The sequence below is a fragment of the Haliotis asinina genome, chromosome 16 (assembly GCF_037392515.1).
Source record: "Haliotis asinina isolate JCU_RB_2024 chromosome 16, JCU_Hal_asi_v2, whole genome shotgun sequence".
NCBI lineage: Eukaryota > Metazoa > Mollusca > Gastropoda > Lepetellida > Haliotidae > Haliotis > Haliotis asinina.
The window spans coordinates 32,032,438-32,057,221 of record NC_090295.1 but is presented as its reverse complement, the minus strand read 5'-3'; the positions used below and the strand labels follow the sequence as shown (position 1 = coordinate 32,057,221).

The window sequence follows — 24,784 nt, the reverse complement described above, 5'->3', positions numbered from 1 at the left end:
CGATACATCCACTGAAGTCCATAATGTATATATCTATGGTGGTATGTTATCTAACACGTTCAGAATAGCATGATTTTACTCAAAACTTTTGTCTGAATTTATAACTTTACAAAGGACATTGTCCATTGCTGTTATCTGATTGGCTGCCATAGGTCACGTGTTTGATTTTGACAATTCACGATCCTTATAGCCGACTGTGGCAAATAAGCGTCATTAGAAGCTAAAAATTTAGTTTTTATCCAATAAGATTACTTCTTACAAATTGGAAAATACTCTTCCAAGGTTGATGTTCAGAGCTTTCTAAGGATACCCACCATGAAACGAATCGCCGCCTCACATGGTACTTGTACAGAATTTCGAAAACGGAGGTATTTGTCCCAATTGTATCCCATTACTGAGCGGAAAGCCATTGATATTGGGGAAAGGACATCCATAGATATTATTTGAGAAATCTTAGTAATAATTTTCCGATTATATGAAAGTGAAAATATAAAAGGGTGAAGGGAAACTTAGTGGTATCGCATTGTGACTCTCAGCTGGGGGATATAATGACATGTTACAAATAAATGCCCTTACCCCAATAATTGCTCACTTCTTGAAAGTGCTTGTGCAAGCAACAAAACAACTGCAATCGGCCCCCTATCGCTTGCGTGGCATCTACTAAACAACAGGAAGCAATCACCATATGTGAAGTGACAGGAAACAGCTGATCTGATTGGCATATCAAATGGCAACCGAACAGGATTATAACTTATTAAAAATTAATATTGTGTGTAAATAGGTAGTTATGGAACTTAATAATGACTAAAGGCAAAATAATTTGAAATAATGAAAACTGTATACTTCGATTTGTATTTTATTGATCATGTATAACAAAGTGGCTGTAATCGTCGTAAACTTCCTAGTAGGTATATCGCTAACCTGTAAGATCGTCCTGACCAGGCACTGACGACCAGGAAAATACTTTCGTGAAATTGTGCCTCATAGGTAAGCCGCCCCACTTCCTCATTCTTTGGTCCTCAAAATTCAGCTTATACATGGTAATATATTGTAACTATAATATTATATTTGTGAATATTCTTCTTATTTGTTACCCATTATTCGTGATACATGTCATATTTCTAACTTACCGTACCATAGGACTATGCATATTACCTCAAGCTTCGCTTAAACAAGATCAGACAGTTGTTGATTCGCCATTCCCATGAATGGCTACCTCATGTATCGACGAATATGGCATGGAAGTGGCGAGATCCCCTGAACCGTGCAGGCGCGGACCTTTCAAATTTCACTTTTACTTCAAGCGTTGGAGGTTTGTTTGGTTTGCTATAGTTTTCTACCTACTACCTTGTGCTTAGGTTGTTAGTACACGTTAGGTATGTTTGTTTGATTTATGTCGTGTGAGTGAAGAAAAAAGAATTAACTTCACATACCTGGCTACGTCGTGTGTACTTGTTGCTGGTTTTCGATGTGGGTATTTTCCCATGTCCCAGTTGTTCTTGTGTGATCTACGTATAGCTATGGTTAGTTCCTACACCATCTTATACTTGTTCTTCACTATTTTTTATCCATATGGTGGCTGTATTTCGTATTTTTTCTCTTGTAGCATTCTCCGGCAGCCATCTTTGTTGTTGTCTCTACCCCGCCCTTGGGAGTGCCTATTCTTTCTTATAGGGGTGTTTCTGGCATTCCTTGTGTAGGGTTGTTTTGCTTGGTGAGTTTAATGGTTTTCTCGCTTGTTTGTATGTTGCAGAAGCTGTTGACTCGACAGTTCTGCACTATTTGTAAGGTCTTAAAGTCAGCAAAGTATCCCCACCCCAGGTGTCCTGACTGCGCCTCCATTTACTGCTCACATGACCAGCATTGTCTACATTGCAAGCCCCTGTCAAGGCTTACCTTACAGCGAGAAGGAAGCGTTTCCCTCAGAAGATGTCATCACCGGTGTCATCCTTGGGGCTCCAATCATCTCTCCCGGTGACTCCTTAGCGGCAGCTGCCAGCGCCAACACATGAATCAACACAAGAATCAACTTGTGATCAGCAATCACTGGAGCCTCAGCGTCCTGACTCCTACGTGCTCCGGTTTTTATTGCAGCCCACTGCAGGGGTGTGTCCTCCCGGTTCGACGCTGATGCTGACGCCAATGCTGATGCTGCTGATGCCTCAGTCTTCTGCCCCAATGCCAGTGCCGACTCCTTCACCTGATAGGAGCCTGATGGATTCGGCGACCTCCAGGACCGTTTCTTATGCCAACGTAAATTTCAGCGTCGAGGCCTACTCTGACGCTGACACTGTTGCCGACACTGATGCCAACACCAATGATGATGCCAACACCGATGTTTCTGGATACCGCACCCCTCGTATACCGTCATCACATGTTTTGTTACAGGAGGCAGATTTACAGAGGCAGCTGATGGAAGAGCGGGTGTGCCAGATTGAAGTGGAATGTTCCCGGCATACCAGGGAGTAGCGCTCTAGCTCCCCCATTGTCGGAGGTCCCGGTCGTATTGTCATTCTCATCGTCACCGGTCAAGATCTAGCTCTAGGTCTCCGGCAGATAGAGATAGGCGTTACTACAGATCCAGGTCACAGTCTCCTGACGCTCACCCCATCCTCAGCGTTATAGATCTCCAGCTGTGAAGCCTTTGCAGACGGCGCCCTTGCCTTGACATACGGTGTTGTCCTCGTCTTCTCACCATCTTGAGCCGCTGTCTGTGTCTTGGGATGATGCTGAGGAACGCTTCTTCTCCCCGGATTATAATGAAGAGCTGTTGGATATGGACGGTGGTACTTATCTCCCTCCCTATCTATGAATGGACAGCTGACAGACTGCTGGATTGTCTGTCGCCACCATTGTGCGACGCTCTGGCTACTTGGATCTGTGTGCATGGCAAGAGGAGTTCAAGAGGCAATCTTCTGGCCCAACCAGACAATCCTGGAAGACCCCTATGTCACAAACATCTTAAGGACCTGCTACAAACTGCCGATTGTTGTTCCTCCGCCGCTAACATCTGCATCTCAGTTACAAGTGTACTCTCAGTAACAGTAGGTCGTACTTCAAGCCAACATTCAGTCGCTATTGGACAAGCAAGCGATAGAGACAGTGCTAGATCCCAATCACTCCCCAGGGTTCTACTCACCCATCTTCCTTGTCCCCAAGAAGGATTCGGACAAACTTTGTATGATTCACAACATGGCAGTTTTCAATCGTCTATACTCTCCCTATCCACCTCACTTCCATATGATTACCCTAGATTGATCTACTACATGCCAAACTGTTGCCCAGGACATGGTTAGCCAGCCTAGACCTGCTGGACGCTTACCTCCATGTGCCAATATTCCGCTGCCACCAAAGTTCCTTTGGTTTGTCTTCAGCAGGGTTCATAACCAGTGGAAGGTCCTCCCATTTGGAATTTCTACGGCCCCATGGCTTTTTACACAGATCACTTCTCTGGTTGTCTGATTCCTGCATCTGAGAGGGATAGACTTCGACCCCTACATAGACGATTGCCTCTTGAACAACTTCTAGCCTCAGTTGCTTCTCCGACAGTTGGACTTCTCCACTCGCCTTTTACAGCAACTGGGATTGAGAATCAACCTTGCAAAGTAGTATCTATTACAGTCACAAGAACTGACGTTTATTGGAGGTCTGTTCGTAACACATTCCAGCCTGGTCAGGGTCCCTCCAAATCATTGGAAGAAGATTCTCAAGTATGCAAACTTAGGTCTCTCTCAACCTCTAGCCCTCTGCTGACCTCGGCCTACAGGGGTCACCTCATGCTTCAGCCGCTCCAACGTTTTCTTCTACCATTCATTCAAAGGGACGACCTACGTGTGAGATTCCTGTTACCTCAGCATCTGCTTCCCTATCTCTGTTAGTGGACTGTCCCATCGAACGTCTGCGCTAGCGTCTCTTTGACAGAATACATCCACGATCACAAGCTGTTCATAGATGCATCACTCCAAGGATGGGGAGCTCATCTCAATGGGCAGACCACTTCAGATGCAGAACATGGTTGGCACATCACCAATCTGGAGATGCAAGCAGTTATTCTGGCAGTACGCCAATGGATACCTTTGTTGAAGTTTGCCATAGTTCATCTTAGTGTCGGACAGTTCCACAGTTGTAGGGGTTATACAGAATCAGGGAGCTACCAGGTCAAAGAACCAGATGTTTTTACTCGCAAATCTTCGCAAACCCGGAAGACCATCCCCAACACAGAATGGATGCTCCACCCAGAGGCGTTCCAACTTCTGTGTCAGAATCACAGCTGTCCCTTGATAGCCACAAGCTTCAGTCATCAGCTTCCTGTGTAAGTGTCTCAAATTCAGGATACAGGAGCTTGGGCAGTTCAACCTATGTCCCTATCATGGGAAGGACTGGACGCCTACACATTTCCACCTCCAGTTCTACTTCTGGCAATCATCGGCAAAATCAGACGGGGACGGAGACGAGATTCATTTGCTATTGGTCGCGTCTGGTGGCCAACCAGATCGTGGTTTCCGGAGCTGTGCCATCTCTCCAACGGACATGTCCTTCAGTTACCAAAGTGGCCCAATCTACTGCACCATCCTCACAGTTGTAAGCTACATCCAGACCCAGTGACTTTTCATCTGCATGGATGGGTCATTTGCAAAGGGCTTTGAAAGCAAACGGATATTCTACTGGGGATCCTAGTCTCGAGATCCTTTATCGGCATCATCACAATTTATTGCTGAGTTCCTTATCTTCCTTCGTTCCTCTCAAGGGAAGTACCATTGGAAGTTATTTGTGGGCGCAGAATTTGGTTCTAGCTGTCAAATGTGATAGGTAAGTATCCAAAGTTCCAGAACTTACGGCTATGCTGAAGGATTTCAAGCTGGAGGATCAGAAGATCAGATTTTGCCCTCCAGCATGGGATCTCAACATTGTCCTCCAACATCTTCGAGGCTGTCCCTACGAACCTGTGGAGGCAGTTTCATTTGAAGATTTATCTAGAAAGACGTTTTTTCTCTTTGCTTTGGCTGCCGCTGCCAGGGTTAGCGAAACCCACGCCTTGGACATCACTTGGATAAGATTTGAACAGTCCCGCCATGAACGTGCCCATTTGGGTTTGCTGTGGGACTTAATAGCAGAATGAGTTACCAGGTCAGCCCGATAGGATGTTCTCCATTCCTCCTCTCTCAGCGATCTTGGCACCAGACAATGTTGAGGAAGAATTGCTCTGCCCTGTGCGTGCTTTAAAACTCTACATCGCCAAGTCAGCTCCTAAGAGACGTGGTCGGAAGGGATTATCCATCCCTTTCTCTTCAGGGTGTAACGGTGAGGTGAACAGGAATACTATTGCCTTGTGGTTGCGATCTACGATTCTGGCCGCCCATGATGCTAAAGGTTTGCCTCATCCTACAGCTCACAACCCTCATGACATTAGAGCACTGGCTTCCACGATGGCTCTCCATAGGAACTGCACCATCCCAGCTATCATGGAGGGTTGTTTGGGGGGATCGTCTACGGTTTTCACCAACCACTACCTACAAGACTTGGCATTTAAAGACGTGGAGAGTCTACAGTTGTTTGGTCCTCGAGTGGTTGCCCAACAACTCACCCGGCCTGCCAATCATTAGGTAACTACTTATACTTACCATTAGGTCCCATGGTTCTCTTTCATATTGTGCTGTAATCAGCTCCATAGAGTACTTTGCGTTACTATCTGTTTTTCTTGTTACAAGGATTGTTCCTGTGCCTGACTGAAGTAGTTTCTCAGGACCGCATAACATGTGCTGGAGTCAGGTGGTTTGGTCCTCTGGAGCCGGACACCACCAGCCTACTGTCGAAGCCATATACATAGTCCTATGGTAAGGTAAGTTAAAAATTTGTTAAAATCTAGATACTTTCGATATTTAAATACTTACCTTACCATAGGACAGTGATTTCCCTCCTAATGCTGGATGCTCCTCCCCTCTTAGGGCTCTTTGGACCAGTTTCTTCAGTAAAAGTGAATTTAGAAAGGTCTGTGCTTGCACGGTTCAAGAGATCACGCCACTTCCTTGCCTATACATTCGTCGATACATGAGGTAGCCATTCATGGGAATGGCGAATCAACGATTGTCTGATCTCGTTTAAGCGAAGCTTGAGGTAATATGCATAGCGCCATGGTAAGGTAAGTATTTAATTATCTAAAATATTTAGATTTTAACAAATTCACCACATAGTGTATTCATTGCAACCCTAATAATTAGCATAAGGCAAATCCAGATTTCCTGTTTTTCAATGGAATTTGAAAATCCCAATCATCTCATGTTGACAACATGCAGACATCAAGAATACAGAGTCTAGTTACTGATTATCTGATTACACAACACCATTTAGAAAGTGATCAAATGTAACATATGTTATATTTAGGATTACACTCTCTTAATAAAATACAAATTCTAGTACTTTTTTAAGGGTGTGGGTTTGAATCCCGGATGGGTAATCCCAAATAAAACATATGTTATACTGATTATCTGACCCATTAAACTGGTAAATTGACTTTGACATGAGTTGCTTCTGTTATACGTGTTAGTAACCATGGTAACTTGTTGTTTTTCTTGCAGGCCTTAAATCTGGTGATCCTTGCATTGATTGACATTTGGCCAAGGAAGGATGACCAGATGGTGCTCATTGTGGTATGTTCATTGTAAAATGTTTTTCCTTGAATCACTCAGAATCAAATATTTGAGATTCAGTACTGAATGACAAAATTTTTAAAAAAACCTTATGGTTAACAACTTCTTTTATTTCTGGTGTGTGGTGATTTGATACAGATTCTTGTACCATTGCCAAGCTGATATGTCCATGAAATTGAAGAAGTTGTTTACATATTGTATGTGCCAACTTTTAAACGCCACTCAATGAATTGTTGCATAAGACCACAGTGGCCATGAGCAGAATACCCTGACCACAGTGGCCATGACAAACATTTTTTGACAAGATTTCAGTTTTTGAAAGTAGTCACAATTAGCCATGTAATCATGAAAAAAGCTGTGTGATGCATGCTGGTGAAGTTATGATCTTATTAATCAAGTCATATCTTCTAAATATCAGGGGGAAACAATACAGCAGGGCCATGACATGGTAAGCATTAAGATACCAGGGTCACAATGATACATAACACGATACACATATTCTTCATCTTGAAACTTGACAATAAATATTTTGGAGCAGATTTCAAGGATAAGGTATCAAATGTTTGAACTTATCCTATCTCAAGTTATGCATCTCTCTTCCTCTCTTTGACCCAGTGTGGAAACGTGCTGTCTCCTAAGTTGAATCAAATCTTCTTGGCCTCTGACCACCCTCCCAACAGACGCCTGTCAATCATCCTGTACATGTCCTGTTTAGTGATTGACGATGAGTGGTTCTAAAGAGAAGAATACTTCTAAAACCACGCGGGTTGTGGTGAATGTAACTGCAACTTTTCGTCGGCAGATCCGCACAATTCTTGTGTTGACTGTATTGGCTTGTGTGAGAGGTCATCTGGATGTAGTTTATGTATGGGGTTAGATGATGATGAATTTGACCTGTACCTCCGGGTGAATAAGAGGAGGACGTCAGATAGAGATAGGAGCAAGGCAGAAAATGGTTCTTCAGCACCTAAGAAGACAAAAAAAGATCGCCCTGAGTTGGTGGCACGGTATTTTGCATCCAGGTCGGCAGATGAAGACTGTCTAAAAGGAGGCATTGGATTCATATCTTAGTGAGGATCTCAGACAATTATTTCGTCTGTCGACTTCAGGGAGTTTAAGGGACGCTAGCGTAGTTTCGTCACCACCACGTATGGAAGTGCTTTCTCAACCACCAGTCGTTTCCCGCCCAATGTCAGTCGTTACAATTCCGGATCACTCATCGATTCAGCAGATGGATCGGCATTCTTTTACCGCTTCAAATGTGCTTTGATCATCTATACGAGATAGTGACATCCCAGAGCGTTTGAGTGAGTCGGACAAAGAGAATCCTTTGAGAATGTTATCCCATCCTCTGCGTGGTAGCGATTCGATTCACGAGGAAGTGTTTCAACAACATGATGTGATGTTTGCTCAACCTCTTGGAATCAATGCGGCGATTCGCAATGCGACAGCGTTCACCTTACCTCCGGTGGGTGATTTGACAACCTTCTCTGGGGCATCGTTTATTCACTAGTGTGGTTCAGCGCTTCCTTGAGTCGATTGTACTCCAGAGATTCCCCAGCCGATTTGTTCCAGTGCATTGGCGTGTTTCGATTCACCGATGGCAAGTAGTACTTCACGGGTATGCCGAGTGGAATCACTGCTTCAATTCCTCAGAGTTTCGGTTGTGTGCCGACACAGGGTAGTGACTCAACATGCTGGGTTGAGCGGAAGCGGTTTCGGGAGTGTGGGGTGCGGGAGTGCACCTCTTGTTTCCATGTCCTTTCCACATGTGCTTACTTCAGCGTTGAGGGTGCCTTTAGTTACCTGTTCGACGGGGTATTCAGGTGTTACAGGAGCAACGTATGGTGTACCGCATTTGACTGCTGGGGCTAGTTTACCAGTTTCATGGGTTCCGAGATCAGAAGCAGTTACATCCCAGCCCATGGACTTTGATAATTTTTTATTGCGAGTTGCTGCAGTGCTTAGGCGTCAGGATCCGGAGATTCTCGTCTCGTTGCCTGTGACCACAAAGACTAGAGCGTCTCATGAGTTGGCTAGACTTTGGCAATCGGCTACACCGTCTCCGTTGTCAGATGGTTCTTTGAGTTCTGATGGAAGTTTTGATGCGGTTGATGCATCCTCACTGCTTGTGTGGATCGCTGACAAACTACAATTACAGCATAGTACATCTTCGGATGATACATTGTCTACTTTTCTCATGAAGTCTGGCGATTTTGGGTCGATTTCGTTCCCTCCTAGGCCATGCTTTTCTCAGTTGGTTACTTCGTTGGATGCAGCATTCACCAATTTGAGGAAGATTAAGGATGGTTTTACCTTGCCTCGTTCCAACCTGTCTGCGGCAGTTTCAACCTACCAGTTGATGATGATGTTTTACTTCTGGGTTCAAAGCAGAGGTCCTATTTTCCCTTTATAGTAGAAGACCGAGAGCTGAGTCACTTGAATTGGATGATTAGGAAAATTTTGGCACCCTTGAACATGGTACTCACAACTTCTGAGGGAGTAGCCATGGCACTGCAACATGCTCCTACGCACCAACAAGCTTATATCAGGGCAGCAATTGGTTTGATACATGAACAATTCAACTGCATTTTGGAGTTGATTGCACATTTCCTTTCATACTTGACAGCCATGCGCAGGAGGGGTCCGTTGCAGTTGTCATCGTGGGAGGACAGATTTCATACTGACCTGTTCCGTCAACCATGGTTAGGCAGGATGCTCTTCAGCGGCGCTATTAGGGAAGTGGCTAGCAAGATGGGCAAAGATGCGTACCTGCAAGTGTCTGTGGAGCTGTTTAAGTACCACAGATTGCAGATGGAGGAGTCTGCAAAACAGCGTCGATCCACCCAGTATGAGCCCTTTTGAGGCAGAGGTAACAGGTGCCGTACAAATCGACAGAGTCGATCTGATGATTCACCTAGACCCAATGGGGGATCTGGCCAGGCTTAACCCAAGGAAGACAAGTGACTCAAGGACATCAGAGCCAGACTGGGTTCTTCTGCCTCCAGTTGTTCTCATCCAGCCTTCTCATGTGGGGAGGAAGGTGGGGGATTTATGCGGTGAATTGGACGTTTTTAGAAGATCCATTTGTGATGTCCATTCTGTCCAATGGGTATCAGTAGCTGATTGTGGGGAAGCCTCCCTTGACCAGGTCATCGGTGCAAAGGCCTTACTTGACTCAACAGTTACAAGTGTTGCGAGTCACCATAGACACCTTACTGGAGAAGCAGGCAATAGAGTCCTTAGGGGCATTGCTTGTGGATCAAGGGTTTTATTTTCCCTATTTTTCTGGTTCCGAAGGAAGACTCCGACAAGCTGAGACTAATATTCAACATGAAGGTGTTCAACAAGAACTACCTACGGACCCCTCCTCACTTTCGAATTGTGTCTGTAGTGTTGCTCCAGACTATTATCAAACCAGGAGATTTTTTATATCAGTCTGGATTAGCCTACTGGCACATTCCGATTTGCCCTACACATCAGAAGCTTCTGCAATTCGTGTTCCAGGGCATTCACTACCAATGGCTTGTGCTCCCGTTCGGAATTTCTTCTTGAAATCACCAAATTTCTGCAACGCAGGGGGATTGTGTTCGAGGCTTATATAGACGATTGCATACAGGCTCGGAACGATGCTTGCAATGCGGCTTCTTCACCATTTAGGCTGGTTGGTGAATCTAAAGAAGTCTTCTGATCCCTACACACCATCTTCAGTTCATCGGGGCGGTAGTTGACACTCAGGTCAGCAAACTTTTTGTCCAGAGTGAGAGGTTCGACAAGATGTTACGTCTGATTCCCTTGCCTTGTCTCAGCCCAGGACGTTCCGGCAAAGGCAAGAGCTTTTGGGGTTAATGTTTCTTGCTCCCTCATATCAAGAAAGGCAACCTGTCCACATTGAGCATGTTACCCAGTGAGCTTCATTCTCATCTACTATGGTTAATACAAGAACCGAACGTTTGCGGCAGAGTTTGTTTAGAGCTGTTGGTGCCGTTTTACCACCTGTATGTGGATGCTTCACTGCATGGGTGGGGAGCTCACCTTCTCGATCAGCAAGTGGCAGGGCAGTGGTCTCCTGCAGATCCTACGTGCCACATCAATGTCTTGGAACTCAGGGCAGTAATTTCGGCGATCATTCATTGGCGAGAGCAAATAGAGGTTTGCCTCTCATGAAAAGGTCGGAAAATGCAGCAGTTGTTTGGTACATTAATCGGATGGGATCAATGGGGGTCAACCCAACTTTTAAGCTGGACTCAACAGTTTTTCAACCTAGTAGACTCATTAAGCATAGTGGTTCGAGCCAATCACATTCCAGGGCTAAAGAATATCATCACCGACTCTCTGTCACGTCTGAAGCGTCTGTCCCCAACGGAATGGAAGCTGCATCCAGAGGTGTTCAGGGCAGTTTGCCTCCCACTGACAAAGCCGACTATAGATCTGTTCGCCTCCAGATTCAATCATCAACTACCGCTGTTTGTGTCTCCGAATCCGGGTCCGTTAGCCTGGGGACTAGACGCCTTCGCAATTCCAAGGGACGGTCTCAACACTTACGCGTTTCCACCAGCGGCCCTTCTTCCACATGTACTTTGCAAGTTACATTCCACTCGGCAGGTGACACTGCTTTTGGTCACGCCCTTTTGACCGACAAGGAGTTGGTTCGTAGATCTTCGAGAGCTAGACGATCCAGATCCAGTGCCACTGCCCGTTCAGTCAGATCGACTGGTGCACCTGCACTCCGATCAACTACAATAGTCTCCACTAATGCTCCATCTGCAACGTTTGGTGCATTTGCTTCGGTCATTAAGGGCCAAGAGTTATTCTAAACGTGTCACTACTGCGATAACTACAGCGCATCATACATCCACCAGATCGCTTTATGATGACAAGTGGAGTCATATTGCAGAGGGAAGGGCATTATGTCTCTCACGACAGTATTGCAAGAGATTGTTGCAGAGTATCTTCTGCACATTCAGGATTTGCCTGTTGTCTTGACTCATCTTACATCGAATGAATATGAACCATTGACTGGGAAAAATTTTGAACTTGCCACTTTCAAGACCTTCTTCCTTCTGGTCTTGGCAACAGCTGCGCGTATATCCTAGTTACATGCGTTGGATGTTTTGCTGGTACGCTCTGAAAGGTCTCGACATGCTGCAGTGTTCCTCGGCTTAAGATGGGATTTCCTTGCCAAGAACCAGTTACCGGGACAGCCGGATTGTACCTTCAGTATCCCTTTGCTGTCATCTATCCTGGGTCCAGAGGACACTGAAGATTTATCCTTGTGTCTAGTTCGGGCATTGAGGATATACTTAGCCGCCTCTAAGGACCACTGCACACTATGCAAGAGGCTCTTCATCCCATTTTTTTTACCTTTTCCAAAGCAAAAGTATCGCATACAACCTTGGCTTTGTGGTTGAGATCCACGATTCTGCGAGCGCACGACATTGTGAAGTTGCCACCACCTTCGTCTGCAAGGCCTCATAAGACACGTGCACTCGTCATGGCGCTCCATAAGAACTGCAAGCCATTATGGAAGGTTGCTTTTGGAAGTCAGATACTGTGTTTGCCACTCATTACGTATGGGATCAGTCAGACATCGAAGGCCTTCATCAATTCGGTCCATTAGTAGTATATACAATGGGGGTTTTAAAACACTTTCAAGAAAAGTCTCTACAAAGCCTTATTTACTAAATAAGGCTTTGGTTGGGTCCTTAGCTCTTGCTACTATTACCCCTACTACTTAACGTGTGTTGGAGGTAACACTGTGCCGTACGGTACGATCAATAATTCTTCTCTTACAAACCCCCTACCCGGCCCATCCCTCAAGTAGTATAAGTTAGGTTCGTCGGCTTTCATATCCACTTTATCTATGTTGTAAGTTTTGACTGACCATATAGGATCAGTGGCCCGCTTACGGCTATCACCCTCGTGTTCCCCCGGCTGGTATAGATACCTCACTAGGGCCCTATCTGGTATCTGTTTCTCCTTCCCACGCAATGGAGCGGCCGACTCTGCAACTATTGATTTTAGTTTGATAGCGTCTGCCGGTTTCTTACCGGTGAGACGGGTGACTTCATGGTTGATTGCCGACACCACCTTGGGTAACCTCGTGACCCATTCAGTCGATCGTTTTCCAGGGGTGGCCATCTCCCTAGCATACTGATGGCCGAACAAGCGCTCAGCCAAAGTCCTATTAAATCTCTCAACTATGGCTTGGCTGCGATGGGCTCCGGCCGTGCCACGCCGGACCTTTGTATCGTGTTTGGCTAGCAGTTGTGACACGGCACCCATGAACTCCCGTCCGGGGTCAACTTGCAGCTCTGTTGGCCACGTCAGCGGGCTGCGTTTGTATATGCGTTCGAATCCTCTGGCTACCTGGGCCGAATCTTTCGTGGTCAAGGGTTCGGCTTCCTTGTAACGACTGGCTACGTCCACTACGGTTAAGGCATACTTGTACCCCTTGTCGTGGGGTAGGAACAGTAGGTCTGCCTGGTGAACGCTATTAGGTATGTTAATACCGAACCTCCTTCTAGGCACGTAGCGTGGTGCCGGCAAATAGATCTGCCACAGGGCTTGTTTTTCAAGCCACGCTTTGGCTTCCTCCGGGGGTAGTCGCGCTATTTTAGCTAGCTTATCTACTGCGCTAGCTCCTTTCCAGTACCCACGCGGGCTGTAGTAAACAGCCTCAAATTTTTTCATGTCCATACGCGTATGTGTTTATCCCATCAATAGCTATCCAACGTTTCGTGTCCATAGGCGACAGGGACGTCTTGTTTATAGTCAGTCCGTATATCTTATGTCCATCACTTCTAAGTGTGTTCATTTTATGCCTAAAGGTACGGGTCTTGAACAGGGCTTCCTTGAATCTGGCGTGTTTGATGTGTTGTTTCACCACATACTTCTTAACCCCCTTAGCCTTCCGGATCTCACTATTGTCGGCTTTCAATATGGAGTACATCTTAGGTCTCAAACCTATGTACTCGGCTATGGGCGTGCCAGCACACTCGTCCTTCATCTTACCTAGGACCTTTTTATTTACCGTACTGTGTATGGTATGGGTCTTAGGGTAGTCGCTGGTGTCGTATAAATCGAGGTGTTTTTTCATGTCCTCGTACACGTCCTCGGTTCGAATTTCTAACAGCAGGGAATCCGTGTCAGTGTACAGCACTTCACACCTGTCACCGTACTGTTTCTTGAGCTCGTTGTAGTAAAAGTCGTACATCAGGTGTTTGGATAAATCGAGGATGCTCATCCCCACGTAAACAGGCCGGTTGAATTTTATGTGGCTTTTCTTCATGTGTAGGGCAACCAGGTTGTCTGTGAATATCTTACTACGGTTGAATGCCGGACTGGCTATCAATCTCCTGAGCTTGTCTTCCTCACTCGACCGAACCAGCTTCACGGTCACGCGTTTCCTCAGGTTCTCCATAGTCTTACCAAACACCGAGTTGTTCATGAGCTTGTAGAGATTTTTCTCAAAATCACTGGTGGCTTTTTTTCGTAGGTCTGTGTTCATTCTGATGTAGGGCTCCATCCATGGGCTCTGGTCGAACATGAGCACCCTGTGTATTTTGGTCAGCCTCATACCCAACGACAGGTACAGCTGTAGGTTGCGATAGTGAACGATGTACTTGGTCTTATTCATTAAGTTAGGCACGAGTTTTTCAACGTCTGTCACACGCCCACCTAACAAGTTATGTTGGTACTCAGACATCCAGTCTGGGTTAACCCTCATACGTTCGGGGGCCAGGGGGTAGCTGTTGTGCGATGTGTGTAATTCCTTGGTATACTCTAAGTCAACCTCGAGGATATACCCTTTGTTCGAATCTGGTGCAACCCCCATAACATCAACGTGGGGTACCCATTCGAATCCCCCTGTAGGTAGATACTGGCTCATGGCCCAGCCGTTCAGGTTGTTTGCGTCGAGGTAGAGAATGTGATTGGTTGGCTTGTTAGGATCGTAACCTTTCACGTATTGATTATTTGCTTTCGCGTATCGTTTGGATGCCATGGAAATCCCACCTCGCAAGCCTTTCTCAATGAATAGGTGCATGTCGTAATCTGTGAGCAATTCCAAATAAACTCCGGTCTTTTTAAGCATTTTTTTTTTTCCATACGTTCCATACGCGTGCGAGTAATCATCTCGTGAGACCGATGCCTCATTCAGCTTGCTATAAAAGCAGTCAATAGGGGGTAGTCTGGTCTCGGTGAAATTGACCCAACTATCCATGTACTCATAGGGGTACACACCCTTCCTCATAAGCAGGGGTCTAGTCTCGGCGTCTGTGTATCGATCGGTGATAGGGAAGGTATTGTTGGCCTTGACCAGACTGTCGAGTGACGACAGGAGGAACTGAAACGAGTCAATGAACCTAAGTCCGTTTAAGCTGAAGGAGATGTATCTCTCCATGTTGTTGGGAATGCACGTTATATTACCATCGATTTTCGCGATGGCCTGCATGATCAAGTGTGAGTCGTACCCTCTCAAGTTGTGAAAGACAACGGGGATGTTTATTGTCTTAGGGTTGATTTTAAGCTTGAGGTTGCACGCGCTGTGAGCGGCGCCTCTATACTTACCAGTTATGTGGCAGTGATCTCTCACCGAATCACCGTTAAGTGGTGAGTCACACACGTGACAGTTAGTGCTACTAGCGTGAGCTAGCCTGTCGACTCGGGTCATACGCATGGGAGCGATTCTATACAATGTATTCTTAATAATTTTTTCCTCCTCCTGCAAACACTTTAGAAACCTTTCAGCCGCGTCAGGGCCCCTATACACTACCGGAGCTTTCGTTTCCCCGTCACAACGGACGACAATGTATCCAAACCCACAGGCTTTATGCTCTTGTGTTTTGTGGGTGATGGGAACCTCGCCGGCGGCACCACTGGGGGAATCCCCCACAACTAAGGCTTCGAAGTCGGCGTATATGATATAAGGCACAGACATTTGGTTCTTGTGGTTACCGAATTTTAGGATATTATCACCTTCCTTAGGCATGTCGACTCGTATGGCCGTCTGCCCCACACCTTGACAATCATCCCGGTGGGATTCTAATAAATCAGCTCGTGTGAAGCCATGTAGGCATCGTTCACAGAAGTGGGTCTTTTCTCTGTGTGCCGATTGGTCATACAACAGCCTGCTAAAGTGTTTTATCCATGTGTAGTGATACTTGTCACCTCGCTGGATCATGAATATATTGATAACTTGGCGATCCTTCACCGGGCTGACCCTGTGTACTATTGTTGTGTTACCTTCGTGCCCAAAGACATTTATAGCCAGATTATTCTGTTTTTCTACTTTAGTGATCTGGGATATGGGGGTGGGTTCATCTATACCATCCCAGTTGAGCCCATCATCCTGAGGATAATTAGAAGACCTGTTCGGATTAGTGTCAGCTGGAAATAAGGCTGACCTGATAGCTAACCTCAGGCAATCGTTTCCTCTATTCTTAACGTTTACTATGGCATGTTTGTTCCTATAGTAGGGGGGCAAGGCTAGGTATGACCCGCCTCTGAATGGCACGTAGTTAGCTATGTCTAGATAGACATTATCGATTTTATCTACAGCCCACCCGGACCCCAAGTGTGTGTAGCGTTCTAGGTATTCTCGTATCTGCTGAAAACTGGTATCGATTGATGCGTCAATGGTCTCTGTATGTGTGACGACCTCTTGTTTACCTCGGAAGTAAGGCTGAACATACTCAGTGGCCCCTGTGGGGCCCCCAACCTGCTTATCTAGCGACATTTTCACTGTGATCTGAAACTTGATACTTCCTAGGTTATTTAGTTCCTGGTTGACCTTATCAGCTATCAGAGGCTTGATATCTGTAATGTCTATGTTTCTATCAACGTGCATGCGCCAACCTCTCAAATAGTTGCCTACAGCGCGCTCAGTGCGCACGAACTGTAGGTCAATAGCTCTATTCTGTCGTAATAATTCTACAAGCTGTGGTTTTCTCATACGGGAATACCCGCCTAAACCCAAATCGTGTGCCTCGGCTTTCAGTTGTTTTACAGTGGGTACGGGGGCATGTGATAACAATGCGACTAACCCGGCTCTCCCCAGGTGTGAATAACCCGTGTATCCAAGCTGTTTTGCTTGAGCTTTTAATTGTTTTACCGTAGGAGGGGCTTCTAAACCTAGTAATCTCAACAATGCTGACTTCCGCATTCTAGAATACCCGATCACACCTCTCTGTTTTGCGACCCGCTTCAGCTCGCGTACAGTAGTCATAGTGTTTACACCTAACATAACCAATGTCTAATTGGGTCACAGTAAAGGGAGGTAACCCTTGATAAAAATATGTGGCTGAGTAAAATATTTATTTGGAGTCTATCTTGAGCAGTCGCCTACGTTCTTTTATGTAGTCCTTTTAATTCTCGTAGATGAGTTGATGTCTGACTACGTTGGCTCCGTGAGCTTTACATAGACAGTAGTGTCCTTTAACCCCGATACCACACACAGAACACGTGTAGTTAGGACTTCCCATATGGAAACAACAGAACCCCTGATTCCTGCATTTCCTACCACAGGCCTCGGTCTTCCCCATAAGTATGTATTCGCATCGGTATGGAGCGGGTCTCATGTTTACTTATATAGGTATTTAATTTAATTGCTTCGCAACCAACGCAGTAGCTGCTATACCCAACACTATGAAGCCCAGTTCACGATCCATTTGCCCCTTGGATGGTGTGTAGTACTGAGCGAGTGTGGGTTTATTGAGCGGTTCCAATCGTTTACCAGTTAGTAGGTAGTATTCTTTCATTGCTTCATCGACATCGTTGAATGTTTGAACGGCATGGTTTTCACGCTGGAGTTGTTCGTTAATAAAATCGATCCTCTGGAGGCGTTTTTTAGCGTACTCGGCCTGTGCTTTTTGTAAGTTCTCAGTAGCGAGATCGTGCCGCTTCCTTTCTTCCTGTATTTCAGCCGCGTGATCATCTCGTAGTTTCGAGAAGAGGAAATTACTCCCGGAAAATGCCAGGGCATTCACTAACGCCCCACCGACCATCATAGCTATCGTGGCCATCCTATATTTATTTCATTATATTATCAGGTATTATCCCTTGTTTTACTAGGATGTCTTTTGTGGCCATCGCCATACCAAGGTTCATTATGAGCATACCCATATCCTGCAGGTTGAAATCTAGCTTGATAGTTGGTTGTTTAAGCACCATTTTAGTCAACCGAGCGTACCCTACTGCTAGACTGGCGACCACTGTGGCGTGGTATGCGTCGTTGACGAACGTTTTCCCCTCAGACATTATGTATATATAAAAATATTGTAAATTATAACATGATATGCGGGTCGACCTCTAATTGTGTTGGGGTGGGGGGTACCACCTCACGGTGAGGGTTTCCCTCACGTGTATATAACCACGAGATAGCCAAGGCAGCAGTTACGCCTACAACCAACAACAGTCGGGTTGGGTTGGTCACTGTAATAATTTTATGTTGGTTACACCACCGTTTTTTACCGGCAGCTACTCTCTTAGGATTCTTCTGCCTGGTTACTGTTGGGGGTTCTTGTGAAGGGGTCACTTCCCTCACTGTGGGGGTTTCCTCCAGTGGAGTTTCCCTCACTGTTGGGGGTGTGGGGGGTACCCCCACTGGGGTTTCCCTCACTGTGGGGGGTATCACCTCGGGAGCAGTATCCATCTATACCATTATTGTTTTTTCTCTCAAATTGACAATGCTTTGCCGTGATAATCGCCGCCGTCACTGGAGCCAACAACATACCATATTTGTGGTACAGCCCGCAGCTGATAGAACTCACGGCGTGTTCGATAAAAGGGTCTTTCTCGAGGTCCTCCCACAGGTAAAGTCGGCGCTCTGGTGGAATGGGAAGGAAGTATGATACAATACCGGTGTATATCTGGGTCATAGCCGATCCTATTGTCTTTGTCATTTCTGCTCCGAGCCGGGACTCGTATCTAGCGTACAGCTTATCGATTTCTTCGGCTGACATTTTGTGAATTTTATCCGGAGTGTAGTCTCCAAAGTAATGTTTGGCTTTGCCGCCAACAGCCAACGCCACCAGTTTCTCTCGCTTATCATCAGTGGAGGTACCCTCCACCAACAATTGTTCGAGCAATTCCTCACACTCCATCTTATAATATAACAAGTAAGATTTAGTTTTAACTATATAATACCCGATGCAGACAAAACACAGAGAAATGAAGGTTAAGTTGCACACGACAAACACTTCAAATATCATAGCTATACTTAGCATTTGCTTAGCTTTAGCTTAGCTTTAGCTTAGCTTTGCTTAGCTTTAGCTTAGCTTTGCTTAGCTTTGCTTAGCTTTAGCTTAGCTTTGCTTAGCTTTAGCACACTCTATATGCTACTGGTTGGTCGGTCTTGAGCACGAGCTTAGCGTGTTTAGTTTCAGCGAGCTGTTTCTTCACCCGTTCCCGTTCTAATTTGCTCATCACATCGTTCTCTCTCAAACACTCCTCGAACGAATCCCTGTCCTTGCAGTGAAATAAAGCCACCCATCGCGTCTGCTCCCTGAGGTCTTTCAACACCGAGTTGAACTTCTGCGTTAGCACCCAGACGCTGTGATTTGCATGCCGGCCGGAGAAGGCCAGGTACGATAGCATGTCTCTCTTTTTTGTTATCTCGCGATTAGCGCTGCAGTCGTCCAGTATGAACAGCGTCGGTTCCCCTTTAAATTTCTCGTGAAGAGCTTTCAACCAGTCCTGCAGGCGTGTTCCAGGGTCGATTTTGTGTACGTCCGGGTCCGTCATCACCCAAGGTCGCGCGTACGTTTTATTCATGCTCAGAGTAGGGCACATGATAACGATGTTATCGAACACATCCTTGTAGTAACCCTCCAACATATCCAACACGAAAACGGTCTTCCCACAGCCAGTCTGCCCGCACACTATGGCGCAGTGTGGGTCAGTGGGCAGGTCAATAGATGGCTTGCACGAATCTCCCATTGTCTATATTAAGTTGCGCGTCCATAATAACGTACAGATATAATTTCAACTTACCAGCGGGTTGAGCCTTCTTAGTAATCTGGATGGTTATCCCTTCGCTGCCGTTATCTATACGGCGCCCGCTACCGTGCAGTTTATCATCATCCGTGGATCGCATGTCCAACCATAGGGCGTACTTGGTGGTCAGGTATTCACCGATCTGCACGGAGCCGAGGTCCAGGTCCTTTGTTATATAATGTGGGTCTCCCCCCACTGTCCCTGGTAGCTTTTTTATCTCATCCCACTGCTGGTGTGGTCTCATACCATGACTGAACAGCTGGTTGGGCACGCCCTCGATGGTCACTTCCACCTTTTCAATCTCGGGGTTGAAAAACTTCTCGCTGTCCCTCCGGAATGGCTCGTAATCCTCCACTGGGACGACCAGGATACCTTTCATCGATCGCGCCGGCACGTTCAGGTTGATATTCCACACAGTGTCGCTCTTATCTCGCACGACTGATCTATGCCTCAGTACGCGATCGTACAGGATAGCCATCTTCCCAGAGTACTGGCTTCGAACCTGCCTGGCCAGCTCCGGGCTAGTGACCATGTCGAACTCCAGAGAGATGTTGTCTATGGCATAACTGGCCTCATCACCGTTCGGCGTACGCACTACTTTGCTATAGTCGTTAAACGTGAGCTCGTATTCGAGCCTATCACCCAGCGCGGCCTGGTAAAACGGCGCGTGTCCCGTGAGTAACTCGAAGTCGAGCGGCACGCAGAATCGATTCCCGTATGCTCGAGTGATGGCCTTTTCACCGTCCGATAGCTTGTCTAGCTGGTCTGTCGTGAAGGCATACCCTATGCGCGACCGGGTTGATTTGCTGATACCCTGGTACACATCATTGACTCGTTCTCCCTCGCTTTTCCAGAGATCCCCGTAGCAGTGAAACACGTCGCTGTCGTCGATACTCAGCACCTCGTTACCGCTGATCTTGACGGTCGTTTTCTTGATGATAGCTCGACCCACGTTCCGCACTAGCTCGCGTTTGTCGTTGTCGGAGGTCAACGTGATATTGAACGCCAGTCGAACAGTGCCTGGTACAATGAGGTCATTCTCACCAAGGTTTGGAAATCTAACCAGCAGAGTTTGATTCTGGTCTATCTTGCTGGGATTGTTGGTGATGGTCACCGACTGGCGCACGGCTCTGGCGCCTAGTGGCTCTCTCAATCTTCTGAAAGGATCTAATTTTCTGCCGTACATTGTTATATAAAGGAAATATATTTTTAATACTAATGGATGAAGACATACCTATGGATGATATGTGGGACGATAGTGCCCAGGCATTCAATGATGACCAGGAGACCTCATTCTCGCAAGGTGGCTCACTCATGGAGGGCGCCGTCGACGATTATTACAACGCAGTTGAAAATAAATCCAAACTCAAGCCGTTGGGAAGGAACTATTCCAGGTTTACCCTCGATAGCAATGGCACGCTGCGTTTGAAGGCTCACCCGGAGATCGATCTCGTGCATAAACGCACGAGAGAACCGCTTGCTTTATCAACACTGAGCAGTCGACATGGGAGTAACTTTGTCCGCGATGAACTAGGCTTCATAGATTACGGTGGCGCGCGACCTAAGCAGTATCCTCCGAAGTTAGTTCAAAGTCTGGAAGGCATCAGGGACGCCACATCGGATCAAAACATGACTTATGATATTGAAAAGGTGTTGGCCGACTACAAGAACAAGCCCTTCCCGGGTCTCGAAATTACCTTTCGGGAACTGAAGGGGTTGGACCTGTTGATGCAAACCATTCGTGGTCAGCTCTGGAAAAGCACGGCCAAAATGAGTGAGATAGACGACCACATCGCCTATGAAAAGGAAAAACTCGGTGAAACTGAGGACGAGTCTATGAAAGCCACCATCGAGGAACGAATACGTAATTTGGAAGATGAAAGGCAGACCTGGTTGGAGACAGCGTCCGGCTACAAAGAAAAGCTTAGATCCCAGACCAACCGGGTGCGGGAAACCATCAATCAAGTCCTCCACCGAGACACCACGTTAGCAGACAGGATTCGGATATTGTTCCGGGAGCAAGGGATCACCATCGCCAGCATTCTGACTGCATTGGGTTTCATCATATCAACCCTGGTGGTGTCACTGACAGGGCCTGCCGGCGGCGGAGTTCCCCCCACACCTGCCGGTGGTGTTAAAGACTGGATAAAAAAACTCGGGGAAGGCCTAGCTAAACTGGCTGGTAAAGCCGCCGAAGCCCTTCCCGGCATCCTGGGTAGCATCGTCTCGTGGTTGTTGGGCGCTCTGGCTAAAACTGCCATGTGGCTCAGTCAAAACCTGTGGGCAGCCATCGTCGCCGTGGCGGGTCTGGTGTACGTAGCGGCTAAGAAATTTTTAACCAAATAAGCCCCAAAGCTACCCCACCAACCACCAGGGCCGTTTTACTATCAATATGATTGGAGGCCTGAATATGGGGGTGTGTGGGGGGTACCCCCACATGAACTTTAGACTCCGGGGGCGGCGCCACTATACCCGTTTCACGTGGTGGGATGTGTGGGATATAGGGGGTGTTAATATCGGGGTTGATACCCAACTTTTGATCCGCCGTGGCTATGACTATTTTGTTGTTATAACCCACCACTTTTTTTACTCTCAGTTGCATATCACTCGGAGCCATGTACAGCCCCACACCGAACACGTAATTGACTTTCGATCTGGCGTATTCTAACACGTTTTGGTAACGGTCGATGGCCCGCGGGAGATCAACTGGAGAATTGATAGCATCCTCAACGTTGGCAACGAACTGTTTCTGAGCGTCGTAAGCAGTTCCCTTACCGAGGATGTTGGAACGCGTCATCGACTGCGCACCCAACAGCGCCCACACGTACGTTCGAATCGAGTCGTTCAAGCGTATTGTACCAGCACGAGTGAATTCTTTCGATGTTTTTGAGATCATTTTAGTCCAGGCTGTGGCTGCATCAGGATTGGTTTGCATTATACAGCTGACATGGATCTTTTCATTCGTTGTGGGGCCTGTAAATGTATGACGGTTTGGGTTGTATGAACCATCTTTAGAACCGGCCTGATATGTTCCGGACCTGTAGAAGTACACGAGAACTATACCGAGACCATGGTTCACACCAGGAAGGCGAAAGTCTTTATTCGTTGGAATCTCAAACTCCCCACAAACACGTTCATAAGCGCGTTTATCATAGGGGTTATTCGTCATACTCCACGCTTTATCTTGGGGAAGAGGAGCACTTATTTTCTTCAATATTCGTCTCGTTTGATAATAAATATGAAACAAAATAACCGCCTTACTCAGTTCGTCTATACCGTAGTCTGGTGTCACACCCGACCCTGTCGTCGCACACCACACAGCAAAGTTGAGTTGGTTCTGCCAAAACTGCATTGGGTTTTGATTCCAGTTTACCACCGCCTGCGCGTTATTAACGGTCACGATATAGTTTTCAAAGATATTAATAAAGGTTGTTTTAAACCCCGTACTACCTACCACCACGATTTTCAAGTGTGCTAAGTCCATATTATAATATATAAATTATATATTATAATATGTACATAACACTTCCAGGAATAACGAGCGGTGAGGCCGTTCAGCTGACGCACGCGATCGATAACACGTCAGGCCAACTCGAAGTCGCACTCTGCGATATCACCTACCTACCGCAATGGACTAACATCAACGCCAGCAACAATAAGCTGTTCGTCAGTGGAACTCGCAGCCAGATAACTGACGGCTACTACAGCGTGTGCTCTCTAAACGACGAGGTCTTCAAACCCCTGGGAGCCGAACTCAAGATGAACGACTCAAACGGTACAGTGGTGTTAATCAACAACGGAAGAACCTCATTGAGGCTCGGCCGACCATTAGCGAGGATACTCGGTATGTCTCCTGACGAGATAAAACCAACAACAGCCGTCACAGGCACGAAGTTACCCGACCTAGTACCGTACCGAGAGCTGTACATTCATCTCGGTCAGGTGAGCACAACGTACAACATTCAAGGAGGTCACCCTTCCACTATACTGAGAGCAGTGCCGGTGAAAACTGAGAAATACAAGGACGGTAGAACCGAGTCGTTTTCACCACGGCAGTATAAGAGATTAACCCAGGGCAACATACCTGAGCTGCTAATATCGGTGTTAGATATAAATCATAATCCTGTAAATATAGGATACCTCAGCTTAACGCTTCATGTAAAATGACCAGCGCACAAGGGCCCGGAGTTAAAAAATGCGTCAATATCGGGATCTCCGACCTCGGAGACACGCGCGGTTTCGACGCTCCCGGAGTAGATGGTAAATCGTACGCCTTGCAACTGAAAAACAACATTTACAAACGCGTTGAAGTCCCCTCCGGTGGAACCCTAAGTGATATAGTAGATACCACAAGAGCAACAGTCAACACTAAGTACGCCCTTGTCAACACCGGTGATAACTGGATAATATACCCATCGTTCGGGGGTAAACTGTTCGACTTAGACGATGTTGAGAGCACTACCGTCGCCCGAAACAAGCCATATATGCTCGTCTTCACCGAAGATGACAAGTGGGTGTTGTTACCCGATAACGACTGGTTTCTCAATATTAGGCTCGGCTCCCCTTACGTGTTTACTGATAACAAAGACAACCACCTAAACAAAGTCGTGAACAATGGAACCCTGCTCGTGGCTTACGTCCCAACTCAGAGACGTAGCGTAGTCGTCAGCCCACTCAACACTATGGCAGCCCACATGCTATCGAGTAAACCGACCATACAAAACGTGACATTGCAGTTGGTGTCTGAATTCGAAGGCGTGGTCAAGATACTAGAGAGTCTACCGGCAAACTCAACACTGATCATCAAAGTCTACCTAGGGGAACCATCGGTGAATGATGTCGAGATCGTGAAGGGGATCAAACTCGGGTGGGTGAAACAACATCAGTATCAAGTTTGCAATGTTTACGTGCGGGTGGGTGTCGGTTCCAATACCAGTCTGCAGGGGGTCAACGTGATCGTGGAAAACAAGATATCACTAACCAAGATCTTCCTACCTGACAACATACACTTCATGGATATGAAGTTCACCCCTGAATTATTATCAGAAAACCAGTTGGAAATTATATCGTAATAGTATAATAATGACCAGTCATCCCAACACTACTCTTAACGACCTAGGAGATACGGAGGGATTCGATCA

At 46.6% G+C, this 24,784-nt stretch overlaps 1 protein-coding gene across 1 annotated transcript in view; it reads left to right on the top strand.

Annotated features, from left to right (window-relative positions):
• LOC137268798 (uncharacterized) overlaps nt 1–24,784 on the top strand; it is a 51,720-nt gene that overhangs the window by 6,746 nt on the left and 20,190 nt on the right. The window contains exon 4 of the mRNA XM_067803367.1: nt 6,576–6,647. Coding sequence (XP_067659468.1) covers nt 6,633–6,647 — 15 coding nt within the window. The 5' untranslated portion in view covers nt 6,576–6,632. The remainder of the gene's footprint in view (nt 1–6,575; nt 6,648–24,784) is intronic.